The sequence below is a fragment of the Gopherus flavomarginatus genome (assembly GCF_025201925.1).
Source record: "Gopherus flavomarginatus isolate rGopFla2 chromosome 11 unlocalized genomic scaffold, rGopFla2.mat.asm SUPER_11_unloc_1, whole genome shotgun sequence".
NCBI classification, from domain to species: Eukaryota; Metazoa; Chordata; order Testudines; family Testudinidae; genus Gopherus; species Gopherus flavomarginatus.
The window spans coordinates 864,112-884,744 of NW_026114602.1; the positions used below are offsets into that span (position 1 = coordinate 864,112).

The 20,633-nt window shown below is 43.5% G+C and overlaps 1 protein-coding gene and 2 pseudogenes across 1 annotated transcript; all 3 read right to left on the reverse strand.

Moving 5' to 3' along the window:
- Nucleotides 1–148: 148 nt before the first annotated feature.
- LOC127040929 (olfactory receptor 14A16-like) lies at nt 149–1,138 on the reverse strand. The gene has a single exon (XM_050935466.1). It carries the CDS (start codon nt 1,103–1,105, stop codon nt 149–151), a length of 957 nt encoding a protein of 318 aa, XP_050791423.1. The 5' UTR covers nt 1,106–1,138.
- Nucleotides 1,139–6,222: 5,084 nt separating this feature from the next.
- Nucleotides 6,223–7,206, reverse strand: LOC127040878 (olfactory receptor 14A16-like; annotated as a pseudogene).
- A 9,878-nt stretch (nt 7,207–17,084) lies between these two features.
- On the reverse strand, nt 17,085–18,613 carry LOC127040879 (olfactory receptor 4D5-like; annotated as a pseudogene).
- Nucleotides 18,614–20,633: the final 2,020 nt, after the last annotated feature.

Below are 20,633 nucleotides of genomic sequence, written 5' to 3' on the forward strand. Positions count from 1 at the left end.
CATTAAATCCATTTACCTGAGTCGTGTTTTCATTTTTGCCACTCTAATTTCCCTTTTTTGCATAAAGAGATGACAAACCATGTTCTCATGGAGTCAATTATATCATCATTTGATTATATTTATAAGGAAACATAGAAGGAAGTTAAAATCAAAATAGAAAGATGGACTTTTTGTTTGTTTTAAATAAACTCCATCCAATCAGTTTCCTCAGGGCAGCTTTGATCTCCTTGTTCCTCATGCTGTAGATGATTGGATTCAGCATTGGAGGTACCATGGAATAGAAAACATCCACCATGAGATCCAGATGTGATATGGACCTGGAGTTGGGTTTCAGGTAGGCAATGATGCCAGTGGAAACATACAAAGAGACAACAGTGATGTGAGGCAGGCAGGTGGAGAAGGCTTTTTGCCGGCCCTGCTCAGTGGGGATTCTTAGCACTGATCTGAAGATCTGAACATATGACACAATTATTAAAACAAAACAACTTAAAGCTAAGCATGCACTGAAGACAATAACCCCAGTTTCATTGAGCTCTGAGTCAGAGCAGGCAAGCTTGAGTAGCTGGGGGATGGCACAGAAAAACTGATCCACCACATTTCCTCCACATAAGGATAATGCAAATGTGTTCCCAGTGTGCAGGGCAGAGTAAAGAATACCACTGATCCAGGCACTGGCTGCCATTTTGACACAAGCTCTCCTGTTCATCACTCTCTCATAGTGCAGTGGTTGGCAGATGGCGACATATCGATCATATGCCATGGCAGTGAGGATGCCGAGATCAGCCAAACCAAGGAACATGAAGAGAAAGACTTGGGCGACACATCCAGAATAAGAAATCACTCTGGTGTTCATGAGAGAATTGACCATGGATTTGGGGATGGTGACAGAGATGGAGCCAAGGTCTCCGATGGCCAGATTCACCAGGAAGAAGTACATGGGGGTGTGAAGATAGTGGTTGAGGGCTATGGCTGTGATGATGAGAAGATTCCCCAGCAGGCCTGCCAGATAAATCATTAGAAACACCACAAAGTGCAAAATCTGCAGCTCCCGAATGTCAGAGAAACCCAGGAGAAGGAACTCGGTCACGGTGGTTCGGTTGGACATTTTCTTCCTCAGCAAGTTGTGTGATGGCTGTGGAGGGAAGAAGAAGGTACATACTCAGGATTCAATTGTCAGAGAGAATGGACTTGATTACCTTCTGAGTAATGTCCCATGATCTACTGTGAAATGTGCACAGCACTCCTCCTATCCTTCCATTGACTAGGAGCAGTGCATCACTGCTGATGATCAGAGCACTAGGGAGAGAAGGTCAGTGAGGTAATAGCTGTTATTGTATCAGCTTCCATGGGTGAGAGAGGCAAACTTTTGAGCCTCACATACTACCTCATCTACCTTGTCTATTTAATATTCTGGGACCAACATGACTACAAGTACTGCATACAATCAGACCACTACTCAGGTGTGTTATCACACTGGTGTCAATTAGCATAACTCCCATAAAATCCATGGGGCTACATCATTTTACATCATCTGGGGATCTGGCCCAAGATATCACTTGAACAAATGCATTAAAGACCGGAACAAATTGCAAAAAAAATCCACAGATTGAGAAAATATAGCCCCTCAATTCTGTCAATCAACAGAGGAAAACTTTGGCATGAAACTAAAGTATCAGAACTCCAAGACAGCCCAATTCCCACTTTCTATGGAAGTATGACAGACTCGCTGAGTGTTCTAAGTGCTAGTTGTCTGTAACAATTCCTCCCCAACCTCTGTTTATAAATGACCTGCCACTTGGTTACAAATTGATTAACGGCATCAATCCCTGCAGCAATCCCATCTCTGAGTAAAGATGGGCTAGAAGCATTGCACAGTTACTGCTAGGTTGTGTCGTTTCCCTCTGTGACTTTATATCTGGTCTGTGCGGGTCAGAGGCAGTCAGGAGACTTGGCTTTTGTTCTTGTCTCTGCAAGTGACCTGCTGTGTGACCTAGGGACAGTCACTTCCTCTCTCCATGTCTCCATTTCCCCTCTCTCCCTTTCTCTGACTTTTCTTTTATGAGCTGTTTGAGGGTTGGGATGTGTTTTATCATGTATTTGCACTGTGAACCCATTTACAGACTCTGTGCTCAGCTGGCAGCAGTGTTGCACATGGGATATGGTGATAGACCAGGAGGTCTGGATTCCTGTCCCATTGACCTCCTAGTGGTCCATCTACGCAGGAGAGGGAAATACCTTCCCAGCTCCAGTAGATGGACATGGGCTAGCTCTGCTCAAGTTACTGCACAAAACATACCCATGTAGCCAGAGGTAGCCTGGGCACCAACTCAGGCTTCAACCAACTACGAACCCACAGAGTTTAGGTAGGCTCATATTGAGGTGGCTAGACTGAGCTTCTCCCTGTGCTGGCCCCATCTACTCTGCTATGAGCTAGTGAAGTCTGTCTACCTGAGTTTGGAAGCATGTGGTGTGGATATGCCCTTAGTGTCCTTGGGCAAAGTCCAGATAGACAGTCTGCCACTGCTCGATTCAACCCAGACTCTGAGTTTCAACGTTCAAGCATGTCTGTTAGGTACAGCCCATATTCCCTGGGTATCAGCTCTGCTGTTTATTCTGTTCTGTCATCCTGCAGTTATGTCTTTGAAATAGAAATAAGAATGGATATAACAGAATGACAGCATTTGAAATTATGGTATCACTGGACAACATTAGTACTTTTCATCCTGGTCAATAATATTCTGATTTAACCTTTTTTAAAGAAAATTTGTGTTTTCAGTTAAACAAATTTTTATGCAAGGTCTCATCTATCTATGTATCTATCTATGTATCTATCTATCTATTCAAAAGCTGATTTTTGGGGTGGGGAGATTTTGGTTGGAATTTTTCAGTTTTCAGCAGAGAACGATTGGTTCTCTGTTGCAAAAATTCCAAAATTTGGAAATTTGGGGGATTTCTAAGAAAAGACAACATTTTCTAATGAAGAAAAAAAGACAATAGCAAACTTACTGTGTTGGTTTTTAGATAGATTTTTCCAACTTGCAAAGCATTTGATCCTGCAGTGCTAGAAATTATTGGCCACTATCGATATATCTCTCTTAGAAACCCAACACTGCATTATCCTGCACTGATTTTCATATTCTGTCACTGGATTTCTGAGTTGATGAGTCTCCCTGCTGTTCCAAGCAGACAGGGATCCATGCCACAGATGAGCACTTTCTGCTACGCTCTTGGGGCAGGCTTGGCTGAGAGGTGAAGGATTAAATAGGATCAGGGACTGAAAGTCCCTCCCAGCTGTACAGCTTGACATGGCTACAACCCAGGAAATCCCTGCTCTGGGGCTAAATAGTTGAATAATGTCTCCAGGGTTGTGAGCCAAGCAATGATCTCACCTCTGAACAAACCACCCTGACAATATACTCTAACTGACCCCACAGAGGGAGAACACAACCCAGCCTGGATCTTACACAGTGGCAACATCTCTGGAAGGACCCTTGGCTAAAAACAAGGCAAGGCTGAGGCCCAAAGAGTGTCCCAAGATATTTGCCAAATCAAATATATAATTTTAGCACAGACAGGTGATCTACAATAGCTCAGAGCACCAAAAGCTCCGCTGGCCTGGAATAGCCTGTTCTTTCATTCATGCTGCATAATTAGTTTTGGGAGAATAGAGATTTTTTTCCCCTGCATTGGATCAGCAGCTCTTGGAATGCAGCCACCAGAGGAACTCACAGCCCAGGCTGCCCTGGCTGCTTGAAATTGATCACTAAGAGGTAGCCAGAGACAAACACTAAAAAAGAACCGTCATTTCCTGAGCTGGTATAAATTAATACAGTTCCATTGATTTCAGAGTAGCTAGGGCTAAATTATGCCAAATGATGGCCTGGCCCTTTGATTTCAGTTGTGCTGTGGCTGATTTATACCAGCTGAGGATTTGGCCTGTCAGAGTTTAGTTTGTTTAGTTGGGATTAGGGGTGTCTTTTGAAAGACTATTTTGTGTGTGGAGGGGGGGATAGGGCCAGGTTGGAGACTGAAGATCCAACAGTTTCTCCATGTGGACCGCCACCCTCTCCTCTCCTTCTATGGCATGTCTACAGCTCATCATCCATCCTGGAGGTGGCCACAGGATGGGAGCTGTTGGATGGTCCTCAGTGTGCCATGTCCTTGTGTAGGTGATGGAGCTACGTCAGAGAGAGGTCCAACAGGAGATGCCTCACACATGGCCAGGAATGGGCTAAACAGCCTATAGCCCTGGGTAGAGAGGAGTCTGATTACAACTCTGTTCTGGTTCTAAGTCCTGTGCTTGGACCATGCTCCTGATAAACCTTCCATAAATTAAGGCCCATGCTGAAGAATAACCAGACACCACTGCCACCTCCTGGCCTGGGACAGGAAACTGAGGATCTCACTGGAGGTTCCTCAGGTCAGTGTCCACCAAGACTGGTGGCCTATTGGAGAATCGAACTCAAGAATTTTAGAAGCAGCTTCTTAGAAATGGATGCTCCACCTGGGGTGGGGGGGCATTGCTCAGCAAACCCCCCTGCAGGGCACAGAGCTCTGCCTAACATGGCTTATGCTGTGCCCCTAGAGTCCTGCTGACAAAGACCATGTGATTGGGGACACAGTGTCCTGCACTGAGGACCCAGAGCCCCTTCTCTGCCTATTGCAGGGATCTAAAATAGTTTTTCAACCCCTACTGTTGCTCCATCTTGGAGAAGCTGTGCTTGTTCGGGGCTGAATTTGGGATATCAGGGCTAGATCCAGCAGCTGTTGATCATGGTTCTGGCAACAGTCATTGTCAGTGGTGTCTGAGCAATGGCTGCAGGAATGGGCCTAGGGAATGGGCTTAGGGGCTGCTGCTCAGGGTTTGGCCAGCCATGCAACTGTCCCAGACTGGGTACCCCAGGGCTTCCAGTCTCTTGGGACCCTTGGCTCCCTGGGCTTCCCCTCTCAGCATTGATTCCAAGGAGCCAGTTGGCCTGGGAATATGGAAGCCTTTGGGTTCCTGGCCCAGGACAGTCTGCATAGCAAGGTTATCCCAGAGCTGTGGACACTGAGATTCCAGGCTCTCAGCTCCATGGCATGGAATCTGGAAGCCCTCAGAGCCCTGTCCTGAGCCAGGGTTCTTGGGAATTCCAGGCTGCAGAGTGGAGAGCTGAAGCTCCCATTCAAGCCTGGGACTCCCAGCTGTGATCTCTGATCCAGAGATAAAAAGTAGAACAATTTCAGGGAGTAGGGAGCCTCCTGGAGGATATGCATAGAAATACTCCACAGCTTCCTCTGAAACAAACAAACAAACAAACAAACATCTCTTTCCCACTATAGCACGAATGACACAGCATAGATTTATTTATTTAAGTTACAATTATAAAAAGATGTCTACCTAAGGGTCTTGGTTCCCTAACACATCGTTAATAACACAGTAAAACCCCAGCTCTATTCATATAATTATTTCAATAGGAACTCAACCATGCAGACACTTGTCACACCTTTATCGTTGTAGAAGGAAAATTTGCAGCTTGCGCAGAAAACCCCATCAAAGAGGTGAAGTAGGGGCACCAACAATAGGTAACAAAACATTGACAATGCCGTCTCAATGAACACTTACCATCTCTCCAGTCAGTCTCACCTTAAAAACAATGGAACAATGAAAGAAATAAACCCACCTACCATTTAGGTAAAAAAAATATGAACTAAAAATCAGGAACAGAAGCAAAAAAACAACAGTTATTGCACTGATACTGCAATCCAATTTTGTACCTCTAAAAAGAAGAGTCAGGGACTCCATGAAATCCACTAAGGACTTTGATATGGCTACCAGTTTTATACAGAAGGTGCTCAGATAGCATGGTGACGGGTGGCAGTATACAATCTTGTGATAGATAAACAGACAGACAGACAAATAGATGCTGATATTAATCACACTGGTATAAATTTATGGTAGCTCTACTGACTCGAGTGGTGTTTTCATTTTCCCCGTGCAAATTCCCCTTTGTGTATAAGGAGATGGCAAATCATGTGCTCATGGAGACAAAAATGTCATCAGTTGATTTATTTGTAAAGAAACACACATGGGCAGTGGAACTAAGGGTGTGAGGGGTGCTGCAGCACCTCCTGGCTTGAAGTAGTTTCTATTATATGCAGGGTTTATAAAGTTTGGTTCAATGGCTCTCAGCACCCCCACTATAAAAATTGTTCCAGCACCCCTGGAAGCACAGAAGGAAATTAAAAGCAAAGGAGAAAGATGAACATTTTATTGATCATGAATAACCTCTGTCCAATCAATTTCCTCAGGGCAGCTTTGATCTCCTTGTTCATCATGCTGTAGATGATTGGATTCATCACTGGAGGCACCACGGAATAGAAAACACCCGCCACGAGATCCAGACGTGATATTCAGCTGGAGTAGTCTCTTTGTTTATTGTTTATAGAGAAAATAAACAAAGAGACAACTGTAATGTGAGGAAGGCAGGTGGAGAAGGCTTTATGCTGGCCATGCTCAGAGGGGATTCTCAGCACAGTTTTGAAGATCCGAATATACGACACAATTATTAAAACAAAGCAGCTTAAGACTAAGCATTGACTAAAGGCAATAACCCCACTGTCATTGAGGTCTGAGTCAGAGCAAGCTAGCTTGAGTAGCTGGGGAATGTCGCAGAAGAACTGATCCACTCTGTTACCTCCATAGAAGGATATTACAAATGTGTTCCCAGTGTGCAGGGCAGAGTAAAGAATGCCACTGATCCAGGCACTGGCTGCCATTTGGACACAAGCTCTCCTGTTCATCACTCTCTCATAGTGCAGTGGTTGGCAGATGGCGACATATCGATCATACGCCATGACAGTCAGGATGCCGAGATCAGCTGAACCAAGGAACATGAAGAGCAAGACTTGGGCGACACATCCAGAATAAGAAATCACTCTGGTGTTCATGAAGGAATTGGACATGGGTTTGGGGATGGTGACAGAGATGGAGCCAAAGTCTAGGATGGCCAGATTCACCAGGAAGAAGTACAAGGGAGTGTGAAGATGGTGGTCAAAGGCTATGGCTGTGATGATGAGAAGAGTCCCCAGCAGACCTGCCAGGCAAATCATTAGAAAGACCACAAAATGCAAAATTTGCAGCTCCCTAACATCAGAAAATGCCAGGAGAAGGAACTCAGTCCCAGTGGTTCGGCTGAACATTTTCTTCCTCAGCACATTGTGTGATGGCTGTGGAGAGAAGGAGAAGGGCAACAGTGAAGATTAGAGCAATAGAGGAAATTACCCTTATTTCCTTCCGAGTAATACCCCATGATCTGAGTGTCAAAGGTGCACAGCACTTGTCACTTCAATTGACTAGGAGCAGTGAGTGCTCCTCACCTCCGACAATCCAAGCACTGGTGAGACAAGGAGGGTGATGTAATATCTGTTATTGTACCAACTTTTGGGGGTGAGAGAGACAAACTTTTGAGCCACACAGATTACCTCACCCACCTTGGCTCTCTAATAACCTGGGACCAACATGGCTACAAGTACCACATGCAATCAGACCATAACCCAGGTGTGTTATCTCACTACCGTCAATTGGTGTAATGCCCTTACAGGCCAGGGGGCTGCATCACTTTCCACCATCTGAGGATGTGGCCCAAGGCGTCACTTGATCAAATTCATTGAAGACTGGAATAAATTACAACCCAAACCCACAGACTGAGCAAATATGGCCCCTCATCTCTGTAAAACAACAGAGGAAAAACTTGGGCACAAAACTAAAGTACTAGAACTCCAAGACAGCCCAGTTCCCACATTCTAGGGAAATAGGACAGACTCGCTGAACATCCTAAATGCCAGAGGTAGCATGTACATCAGCTGACCACGAAGCCTCAGAGTCCAGCCGGGTTTCCACTGAAGTGGCGAGACTGAGCTGCTGCCTGCGCTGCCCTCATCTACTCCGCTATGTTTAATACAGAGCTGGTGAAGTCTGCCTAGCTGTGTTGGGAAACTCACTCACAACTGTGCTGTAGATATGCCCTCCATGTCCTTGGGAAGGGTCCAGGTAGACAGGCTATGACTGCCTGATTCAACCAGGACTCCGAGTTTCAAGCTGCTAGTATGTCTATTAGGTACAGCTCATATTCCCTGGGTGTCAGCTCTGCTGCTTATTTAGTTCTGCCATCCTGCAGTTATGTCTTTGAAACAGAAATAAAAATGGATGTAACAGAATGACAGCATTTGAAATTATGGTATCATTGGACAACATTAGTACTTCCCACCCTGGTCAATAATGTTCTGCTTTAACTCTTCTTAAAGAAAATTTGGGTTTTCAGTTAAGCAAATTTTTATGCAAGGTCTATCTATCTATCTATCTATCTATCTATCTATCTATCTATCTATCTATCTATCTATCTATCTATCTATCCAAAAACTGATTTTTTTTCCTTTGTGGGGGAGTTTGGTTGGAATTTTTCAGTTTTCAGTAGAAAATGTTTAGTTCTCTGTTGCAGAAACCCCAACATTTATGGATTTTATGGATTTCTGTGAAAAGTCAAAATTTTCTAATAAAATAAATAAATCTGACTGGCTCTATTTGTTTGATTGAATTGATAGTAAACATCATAAAGAGTTTCAACTGCAGTTCACATTTGTGTTCTTAATTTTGCCCTGTACATTAATAGTCTAACATATATAGTTGAAATAGCAAACTTATTGTGCTGGTCTTTGGATAATTTTTTCCTAAATTGCGATTCATTTGATTCTTCAGTACTATAAACTATTGGCCACTATGTATCTATATATTTCCATGCACAATAGTCTATCACCTTATCTCTTTCATGGAGCCATCACTTCATTATCCAGCAGCAGTTTCCATGTTCTGTCACTGGTTCTCCTGAGTTGCTGGGTCTTTCTGTAGTTCCTAGCAGCCAGGAACCCACTCCATAAATGGACGCTTCCTGATCCCCTCCTTGAGCAGGCTTGGCTGAGAGGTGATGGACTAAATGGGATCAGAGCTGAAAGCGCCTCCCAGCTCTAGAGCTGATACCAGCTTGTGCAGCATCCAGAGGCGGCTACATCCCAGTATGTCCCTGCTCTGTGGCTAAATAGCTGAATCTGATCTCCAGGTCTGTAAGACCACCTCTGATATGACCTCTGAACAAGTCACACTGACAACCTGCCCTAACTGAACCTAACTCCACAGAAGGGGAACACGACCTGCCCTGGATCACACACAATGGCAGCATCCCTAGAAGGACCCTTGGCTAAAAACAAGGCAGGTTTGGCTAAGGTATATGACAAATCAAATACATATATATAAATATGGGGGTATCAGAGACATATGACCTATAATAGCTAAGAACCTAGAGACACCAGAGCCCCAGTTGGCCTTGGACAGCCTGTTCTTTCATTAACTCCAAATGATTACCACTGAGGGAGAAGAGAATTTTTTGTCCTCCACTGCATCAGCAGCTCTTGGGATGCAGCCACCAAAAGAATCCACAGATCAGGTTGCCTTGGGTGTTTGAAGTTGGTTACTAAGAGGTATCCAGAGGCAAAGACTAAAAACTTAGGACCAGGTTCTGAGTTAGTGTAAGTTGATACAGTGCCATTGATTTCAGAGTAGCTAGGGCTATTTGTGCAATTGATGACCTGGCCCTTTGATTTCAACCAAGGTCTGGTCAAGGTCAGAGAGAGGGATAGCTCAGTGGTTTGAACATTGGACTGCTAAACTCAGGCTTATTAATTTAATCCTTAGGGGGATCATTTAGGGATCTGTGGCAAAATCAGTACTTGATCCTGCTAGTGAAAGCAGGGGGCTGGACTTGATGACCTTTCAGGATCCCTTCCAGTTCTATGAGTTAGGTATATCTCCATATTTACACCAGGTGAGGTTCTGGCCTGCCAGAGTTTGCTTCATTGATTTCGGATTGAGAGGACTTTTTGTAAGCCCTTTATGTGTGTGGAGGTGTATAGGACGGTGGTGGAGATGGAAGCTCCAGCAGTTTCCCCTGAAGACCAACATGCTCTCTTTCTATGGCTTTCCTCCTAAAATAAAATTGCCACCCAGGCTTCACAAATTTAGTAACTACCTGCTACTAAGTCCAAAACTCCTTTTGTGGTGGGTGGGTACTCATGATTAATTTACTCTTAGTTATGTTAACTGAAGGGTGAGTTCACAGGTATCCACCTCAATATGTTCTGCGATTCATCCAGCCCTTAGTACTTCTCAGTTTAACAGTGCAAGACAGCAGAAGGAAACGTTTTTTTGGGGGGGAGGGTAGAAGAAACATAGGATACCTGCAAAGAAATGACCCCAAATTTAGATCACTAAAGCTACCCCATGCCTGCAAGTGGCTCACCAAACTTTAGAGCAAAGCAGATTTTAGAACACCTATAAGAATCAAGTTTTAAAGAATATAAACTGCTGGAAATGGAAACTTTCTAGACATTTTTCTGCACTGGTGCATGCACACTAAAAATGTACATTTTCTCAAATACCATTCTCAGTTTGGTCTCTCCAAAGATTTTTATGGAGGTTATGAACTACCTTTTGTAAAAGTCAACAGATAAGAGCATTTTGAACTGCATCACATCAATTATTTGACCTCTAGTTTTGGACACAAAAAAACCCCCAAAACGAAAAACCAAAACCAAAAATACACCCCCCCAAAACACATCACCACTTGGAAACCTTTTTCATAGCTTATGTCTCAGCAACACCCAGTTTAAAGGACCCCAAATGTGGGTCATATGAAAATGTAAATTTCAGCCATAATGTCTCCCAAAATGGGTTTTCAATTTTTCTAAACACACACACCCACACACACACCGCTGGGGGAGGGGAAGGATAGCTGAGACTTTACCTGGAAATGTAATCAAACCCCAATTTTCCTTTAAAAACAGCTTAATCAGAACCTTTCTGATCACCCCTAATTGGAAGCTTAGCTTTCCACAAGACTGGGGATCACTAATATTGTCCAATAATATAATTTCAAGCCCATTCATGCTATTGCATCCATTTTAATTTCAGTTTTCCAGGGAAGCTGCAGGATGGCAAAACTGCAAAGCACCAAAGCTGAGAGCCCACAGAATTTGTTCTGTACATGCTGGCACCTTTACAGTCAGGGACAGATTTGAACCAAGCAGACAATTTCTGTCTGTCTGTCTCCTGCCCAAGGACAAATAAGGGGGGTTAACAGAACTAGAACTGAACTCTTTAGTCTAACAATGTATTCTGTGTACTGCTGTTAGCTGAGCATAAATGCTGAAGATGGAGCATATACATAATCAGACACAGCCCATCCTCCAAAGGGCTCACAGCCCTCCTAGACAAGGCAGAGAAATGGGATGGAGGGAGAGGAAACAGAGGCCCAAGGTCACACAGCAGAGGCCCAAGGTCAGTGACAGAGCCAAGAATAGAACCCAAGTCTCCTGAGGGCCACTGACCCACTCAGCACAGAGGGAAATGATATAACACAACAGTAGTGGAGGGATGGTATCAGCCCATTATTGCAGTGATAGCGAAGTGCAGCGGAAGGTGCCATAAATCAGTGAGCAGCCGAGTAGCAGACCAACGACGTGACATTGGGCGGAATCATCACAGACAAGCTGCCACTTCGGATGTTGGGTGTGCCCGTGTCCTGTTTCAATGGGAAGAGGGAATCAGGCTCTACCAGTGGTTTAGAATTTCAGTTTCCTGGCCAAGTTGTGAGCCTGCTATTTAGCATAAGAACATACAACTGGACATGACCCGAGTCATCAAATCCAATCCCCTGATATCACTGGCAATTCTATCATACAAACCTGGCAATACAGTTATCAAGCTCCACCTTAAAACTACTTAGGTTGTTTGACCCATTGCTCTTCTGGACCCTCTCTTCTCTTATGTGTGCAAATCTTCTTCTCATCTCCAGACTGAATTTACCCATGGACAGTTTCTTCCCATTTGTTCTTCTACCAACATTGTCCTTTAACTTCAATAGGCCTTCTCTTTCCATGGTGTTTGTCCCTCTAAAGTATTTATGGAGAGCTACCATATCCTGCCTCAGCATGTGTTTTGCTAGGCTAAGCAAACTTAATTCTTTTAGTCTCCTCTCACAAAATAGGCTCTCTATCGTTGCAATAGAACAACTATTGTTCCTAAGATTGTTGGGTTGGGGTTGTAATTTGTTCCATATTTACACTGCATATTATCAAACATATTTTGAAGCAGATTGCCAGAGGGTGGAAAAGATGCCATTCTATTGACTTTAAGGTAGTGTTGACACTTAAAATAGGCCAAGAAAGACTTTAAGGCTTGCAAGAGTCCTTTGATGCTTCACAGTTAAGAGGAAGCTAACTTTAGAGAGTGGAATTTTGCCAAGCAGTAACCCTTAGCATATTTTCAGAACTTTTATAGAAGTATCTTAGCAATATTCTAACCACAAGATGTGAAATGAATCAACATGTCTCTTTGAAGGGCAAAGAAAAACTGGATTTTCAATTGAAAACATTTTCCTGCAAAGTCTTTGCTATCCATAAAATACAACATATGTATTGGCAAAATCAAAACTTTTATTTTTTCAAAAAAATCAAAGATCTTTTTCTAAGTTCCTGCAGTTTTTAACAGCAATTGTTTGGATCTCAATACATAAAAGTAAAAAAATGTTTTAGTTTACACAATTTCTATAAAAAATGAGCTCTAGATGTTAATTAAATGATTGCAAAAGACTTACTGTTTTAATGTAATTCATAGTTCTATTATTATATTTTCTCCAGTATATTAAAACCCAGATCTTTTCACTGAAATAGCAAACTTACAGTGTTGGTCTTTGTGGAATGTGGAATGTTTCCCAGTCTGAGAAGCATTTGATAGTCCACTGCCAGGATTCTCAGTCATTGTTTCTATATCACTCAATAATGCCACCATCACTGTGTTATCCAGCAACTGTTTCCCTGCCCCATCACCGTATTCCCTCAGAGGCTGGGTCTCTGCAGTTCCCGAGAGACAGGGACCCACTTCACAGATGACCACTCTCTGCTCTCCTCCTGGGGCAGGCTTGCTTGAGAGGTAAAGGGCTAAATAGGATGGGGGATTGAAAGCTCTTCCCAACTCTAGAGCTGATCCTGGGTTGTGTGGGATTCAGATATGATCACAGCCTAAGATGTTCCTGTCCTGGGGTTAATTGCTGAATTTGGTCTCCAGGGATGTAAGCCCAGCTCTGATCTCACCTTGGGAAGAAACCACCCTGATAACCAGCCCTAACCAAACCTAGCCCCCCAGAGGAGGAAATGGCCCACCCTGAATCTCATATGATGGCATCATCCCTGGAAGGACTCTTGGTCAGAAACAAGGCAGGGCTGAATGACAAGTGGCATCCCAAGGAGACTGAAGCATAAAATATATATTTGAAGCACAGAGATGTGACCTACAGTAGCTCAGAGCCCAGTGGCATCAGAGCCCCACCTGGCCTGGAATAGCCTGTTCCTTCATGAACTCCGGATAAACAACTGTTGGAGAGCAGAGATGTTTTTCTCCTGTATTTCATCAGCAACTCTTGGGATGCAGCCACCACAGGAACCTTCAGCTCAGGCTTCCCTGGTTGTTTAATGTTGGTCACTAAGAAGCAGCCAGAGCCAAACACTAAACGCTCCTAGCTAAGGCCTAAACTGTTATTAATCTGATGCAGTTCCATTGAGTTCTGAGTAGTTAGAGCTGTTTACGCCAAGTGGAGATGTGACCCTTTGATTTCCACAGAGCTACTTTGATTTACACTAGCTGGGGATGCAGTATGTAGTTTTCACCAGCTGGGGATTTAGGTCTCATTATCTCCAGTGGAGCTACTGGGGATTTACACCAACTGGCGATCTGGTCCATTCTTCAGTTTCATAAATATATTCTTTGCCAGTGAATCTGAAGAGGAGATTAAAGTTCCTAACCAGTCTGCATGTTCTTAACCCTTTACCCCTTGGGATTAATTTCAAGAATGGGACTTTTAATGACTAAAGAGCATTTCTTTCCCACTGAGGAGAGTACTTTGGAGAAATTCAGTGTTGCTTTGAATTTCTGTATCTGATTTTCAATTTCTATTTGATGAATGGACCCATTTTCTTTCTTTCTTTCTTTCTTTCTTTCTTTCTTTCTTTCTTTCTCAGCAATTTTATGTTTTCTTCCTGCAGACATCACTAAAATAAAATTAGGCTAAAGGTGCAATTCTATACGACATCTTAAAAATGTTTCTTTCACGCTGATTGTACATATGACAGAGAAACTGGACAATTACGAAGGGTCAGATCTTCATCTGGTTTAAATCAATTACAGGTCCGTTGGAGTTAAAGAGTCAAATCTACACACCACCCCCACACAAACCTTATGAAAAACTGCCATAATGCAGTTAGAGTCAATGAGACCAGATCTCCGGATGCTTTATATTAGCATAGTGGTATGGAGCTATTCCAGTTGATGTGATCTTGGTATCTTTACCATGATGCCTGGTTTTATGTTTATTTCAGTATAAGAGATTCCTCATTGCTTAGAACCTCTATCCCATTTTAATAAACATAGAATATTCTAAAATCTTGAGATTATAGTTCATAGACAGAAATCTGTGAGATGTACTCCCTGTTGGTAAATTGGCTGCTAAATATATAGAAACTAGGTCTGGTGCCCATAGGTAAAATGACAAGGATGGTGAGGAATCAGAGACCTGGAAAATGCCCAGTTTGAGACACCCAGCCAGAGGAAGGACCTACTCCGGCTGGAGGAGAGCCACCTTAGAGGCACCCCCGTTGAGAGTGGGGAGAAATGATGCTGTGTTTGTAAAAAACTGGGTTCTATCTCCCCGAATTGTCCATCAATGGTGAGAGCAATCCTGAAGCAGCAGTCTGCCCCTCAACCTTATGTAGTTATCTTTGTGACTGGTTCAGGGTCTCTGTACATTCAGGCAGATGTAGCTGCATCAGTCAAACCCAAAGCAGTTTCCCCTCTCAGAGCTATTGTCTCAAGCTTTCTGTATATTCTGGGAAGTGGGGTTAACATAGAGGTCATTGGGTGTTACTTAATGACCTGTGATAAACAGAAGGTCTGATTGTCCAATCGTATGGTTAGGAACCCCCATATGTAGAACGACGATGCACTGAGGGCGAATGAAAACATTAACAATTTTATCAGAACATTTAGTAAAGATACAAAGACTCCAAATTACATAAAAAAACAGCAGTAATGTGATATTAAGATGATCTTTTGCATCATCTCTTACATAGTATCACACCCTTTCTTGGGGTTCTGCTGGTCACAGAGAAAAAGGATGTGCAAGGGTGTGAAAGGTGCGAAAGGATCAGTTTAGAGAACTCTTAGAGGACTTATTCCTTCACCCTCCCACTTCTCTGGTCCTTCTTGTGTGAACAGAGAACAACAATACCCAAAGTCCGAAGGTGCAAACAATGTGATGTCTATTGGAGTGAACTTCCAGCAAGCTTAAATCCAAGTTCTTTTTTCCTTATTTTGTAATCTCAATTTACTTCCTGTTTGTGCCTAATATATATTGTAATATTCTCAGCTACACCTTAACCAATCATTTTACCGAAATCTATCTAACCAATCATAATAGATAGTAACATAACTCTCTAACCAATTATATGCCATTACCCAAATTAGAAATGAGGGTTTCACAACCACAACTGTTGAGAAGTATCAGAGGGGTAGCTGTGTTAGTCTGGATTTGATGAAGTTGGTATTCACCCATGAAAGCTTATGCTCCAATATGTCTGTTAGTCTATAAGGTGCCACAGGACTCTTAGCAGCTCTTGAGAAGTGATTTCTTCCCAGACATGATGCTATCAAACTAATCATAAGGTTAGAAGGGATCTCAGGAGGTCATCTAGTCAACCCCCCGGCTCAAAACAGGACCAATACCTAGATAGATTTTTACTCCAGTTCCCTAAGTAGTCCTCTCAAGGACTGAGCTCGCAACTGCGAGTTTAGCAGGACAATGTTCAAACCACTGAACTATTCTTCCACCCCATCTTTAGCCCCCTTTATCTGGTGGTGATTATCAGGAAAGGACTGTATTCCTAACAGCCCAATAATACCTTATTTCAATGTGACTAGTTTGAACTGTGAGGATGTGACTGTACCTTCCAAACAAATGGCTGCCTCTGTTGCTTAGACAAAGGCCTTTGTCTAAGAACCGGGCCTCAGACTATCCTTGTGAGAGAAGGCCCATACACAGGTGGACTGTGATTTTGTTTCATTGTTTTATAGCCCTGTAACTAGCAAAGTGATAAAAATACACCTAAGTTCTTAAAGTATACGCCTTTACAGACTGGTCTGAATATCTATTTCCTAACAGGAACTAACATGGCACTGTCAAGACCTGCGTTGGTTCCCTTCATCCTCCAGGGACTTCTTCTGTAACTTTGGACAAATCATTTAATATTTTTCTCCCTCAGTTTCCCTTCTGTATAACAGAGACAATGGCATTTGTCTACTACACAAGAGTGTTGTGAGGACTAAGGGTTGTGAAGCACTCAGATACTCTGTTATGGAGGCCATATATGTACATAAAGTTGAATGACTGAAAATCTTGGCCAACAATTCTATCTCATAGAGCAGAGGTGGGCAAACTACGGCCTGCGGACCACATCTGGCCTGCGGGACCATCCTGCCTGGTCCTTGAACTCTCAGCTGGGGAGGCTAGCTCCCAGCCCCTCCTCTGCTGTCCCCCCTTCCCCACAGTCAGGGGACAAGGAGCAGGGGGGTTGGATGGGGAGGTTCTGAAGGGGGCAGTTAGGAAGCGAGAAGTGTGAGGGGGAGGGGGCCAGCCTTGTTGGGGAGGCACAGGTTTCTATATCTAGCCCTCCAAACCGTTTCACAAACCCAATGTCACCCTTGGGCCAAAAAGTTTGCCCACCCCTGTCATAAGGGGTATAATCAGGTTCCTTCATGTGAGTCTTCTCCTGAAATTAAAAAAAATATAATTTCAGATTGAAGGTTTAGAATCTTAAATCTGTCTAAGGGATTAAACATGCCTAAATCCCATGAAAATTAGTGAGATTTGAACATCCAGATACCTAGGAAATCTTGGAAGTATTTAGAAAGGCAAAATACACAACTGTCCTGCAACACAAATCTGTTAGACGTTCACTTTCCTCCTTGAGCACAGGAACCTTCCCATTATCCTCTTGATGGCACTTTGCATCTCAGTGTTCCTCAGGGTGTAGATCATTGGGTTCAGCATTGGAGTGACCACTGTGTACAGCACAGACACTGCCTTGTCCAGGGTGAATTTCTGGAAAGGCCGGTCATAGATGAAAACACAAGGTCCAAAATGCAAACTCACCACTGTGATCTGAGCTGTGCAGGTGGACAGGGCTTTGTGTTTCCCTTCCATGACATATGTCCTTATCTTGACAAGGATGATGGTGTAGGATATGAGCTATGCGATGAAGACTTCTGTGGTGATCAGCCCATTATTGGAGACTATCAGCAACTCCATTATGTATGTGTCTGTGCAGACCAGTTTGATGACTTGGGGGACATAGGAATAGAAACTGTCTAGTGTGTTGGGTCCACAGAAGGACAGTTGGATGATCAGTGCAAGCTGGACAATGGAATGGACAAAGCCACCCAGCCATGCTCCTGCCACCAGCCCCATGCACATACTTCTGTTCATGATAGACAGGTAGTGCAATGGCTTATAGATAACCACATACCGATTAGCAGCTATCACTTCTAGGAAGAAGACTACAGTGCCCCCGATGAAGTGGAAGAAGAATGTGTGGGTCAGATACTCACTCACAACCTTAACAAAGTTTTTGTTTTGTGCATTATTTTGCTTAGGAATTCCCTTTCTGATTGGGATATGTGATGGGGCAAGACCAGATGGCTACAGTAAAGAACTGAGAAACAGGTATGTTAGCCCCAGGCTAAAGAAATCCCTAGTACTGTGGTAACCAAATGGCAGTTGCTCCAGGTTAATCAAGGCACCTGGGGCCAATTAAGATCTATCTAGAAAGCAGTAGAGATAGCTACTTTAATTAAAACACCTGCAGCCAATCAAGGCAGGCTAATCAGGGCACCTGGGTTTAAAACGGAGCTCACTCCAGTCAGGCAGGGAGGAGCCAGAGGAGAAGGAGCGTGTGTGAGGAGCTGGGAGCAAGAGGTGCAAGAAGCTGAGAGTGAGAGAGTGTATTGCTGGAGGATTGAGGAGTACAAGCATTATCAGACACCAGGAGGAAGGTCCTGTGGTGAGGATAAAGAAGGTGTTTGGAGGAGGCCATGGAGAAGTAGCCCAGGGAGTTGTAGCTGTCATGCAGCTGTTACAGGAGGCACTATAGACAGGGCCCTGGGCTGGAACTCGGAGTTGAGGGCGGGCCGGGGTTCCCCCCAAACCTCACAACTCCTGATCAGACACAGGACGAGTTGACCCAGACTATGGGTTCCACAAGAGGGGAAGATCACTGAGGTGAACAAATCCGCCAATAAGAGCAGCACCTACCAAGGTAGAGGAGGAACTTTGTCACAGAAAGTATCCAAAAAATAGCAGTGTAGTTGCAGGGGAAAAGGGTAGATGGTTAAATAGGTACTTAGGACCCACTATTTGTGGTGGCTCACATGCTCGGTTAGTGTATGAACTACTGGGCGGTAGCGTCCCAGACCCATTGTCTTTCATAATGGCAATTCATAGTGATTCTTAGTATTTGTGGTAGAAAGCTGGAAAGAATGATTCTATAGCCTGGTCGTTAAGGTATTCATGAGGATACTCAAAATCAAATCCTTGCTCCAGTCTATCTTTAATTATTTACACAAAATAGCAGAGCTTCAAGAGTAGAGATTGAGTAAACCCCAGACCCCAATATCCCATAAACCAGGGCGTGCTTCTCTATTATGTAAGAACTAAATTCAAATCCTTTCTCTGTCGTCCCACTCTAGAGGTAAGTCTGCGAACCACTAAGCTATAGCTTACAACAGAGGCAGCACCTCCCCCAAAATGTTTTGAAATTTTTGATCCATCACCGACTTCTGAAAAATATGTTCACTTGCTTTTTTGTATTACTATTCTTAAATTACTGGTAACAACTGTCAATCTTAACTCCAGCTTGACAACATTTGTGTTTCTTGTTGTCATTTTTTCCTTTAGGAATTCCCTTCTTTCGCCCCCACTGTGAAGTCAACTGCTCCCAGAAACTCAGGAAGGAGACATAATCCCGGACACTTTAAGAAGATACACATTGCTGCATTCCTTTCACCTTTCTCTCTGATGTTCGTCATAGACAGGGAACTCTACTCAAAGTAAAGTCATTAGATGATTCCTATATTCTAACTGTATGTAAATTCAACAGTGCTAGGAGGTTTGTGTGTGTAGAGACGCTAGCACTGAATCTAGAAGCATTTCTATAACTCGTGGCACATGGAAAGGGTGAGAAAGTTGTGAATACCCTCCATCCATCTCACTTATCAGAAATTATTGATGAATGCCTTCATCTGTGTGTATTGTGTTTCCTAGGCAGAGTAAACAAAACCACTGTCCAGTAAAAAGTAAAGCACAGTGGAGTGCATGAAAACTGATAAATAAGTCCCCTAGTTATGGATGCGTGAGGATGTGTCCACACTACAAGCTATGCCATTGCAGTGTAAATGCGTACTACAGTTACAGAAGGGGATTTTCCATCACTGTAGTAAATCTACCCTCCTGAGAGTTGCTACTGACATTGAGAGAAGAATTCTTACATCAACCGCACTGTGGCTACAGTGGGGTTAGGTCGATCTATCTATGTCGCACAGGGTATGACATTTTCACAGCTCTAAATGACGTAGCTAGGCTGACTTCCATTTTAGGTGTATACCAGGCCTAAGTCTCTCCAAGAATGCATGCTTCATTATTTCACAATAAAGCCAGAGGAGGAGAGTTAAAGTTGTGTGGCTGTTTTGAACTGAGCATTTCCATTCTTTCAAATATTGGGTTTCCTTTTAAGTTCAAACTTAACACTGAATTTCCCTGAAGCTCTATGTCCCATTATCCACCATAGAATCATAGAATATCAGGGTTGGAAGGGACCACAGGAGGTCATCTAGTCCAACCCCCTGCTCAAAGCAGGACCAATTCCCAACTAAATCATCCCAGCCAGGGCTTTGTCAAGCCTAACCTTAAAAAACCTCTAAGGAAGGAGATTCCACCACCTCTCTGGGTAACTCATTTCAGTGTTTCACAACTCTCTGATTGAAAAAGTTTTTTCCAATATCCAACCTAAACCTCCCCCACTACAACTTGAGACCATACTCCTTTTTCTGTCATTGGGTACCACTGAGAACAGTGTAGATCCATCCTCTTTGGAACCTCCTTTAGGTAGTTGAAAGCAGCTATCAAATACCCCCTCATTCTTCTCTTCTGCAGACTAAACAATCCCAGTTCCCTCAGCCTCTCCTCATAAGTCATGTGCCCCAGCCCTCTAATCATTTTTGTTGCCCTCCTTTGGACTCATTCCAATTTTTCCACATCCTTTTTATAGTGTGGGGCCCAAAACTGGACACAGTACTCCAAATGATGACTCACCAATGCAGAATAGAGGGGAATGATCGCATCCCTCGAACAGCTGGTAATGCCCCTACTCATACATCTCAAAATGCTGTTAACCTTCTTGGCAACAATGGCACATTGTAGACTCATATCCAGCTTCTCGTC

Excerpts from the sequence above, each read along its gene's own strand:
- LOC127040929 (XM_050935466.1), bottom strand. The coding sequence starts at position 1,105 with ATGTCCAACCGAACCACCGTGACCGAGTTCCTTCTCCTGGGTTTCTCT.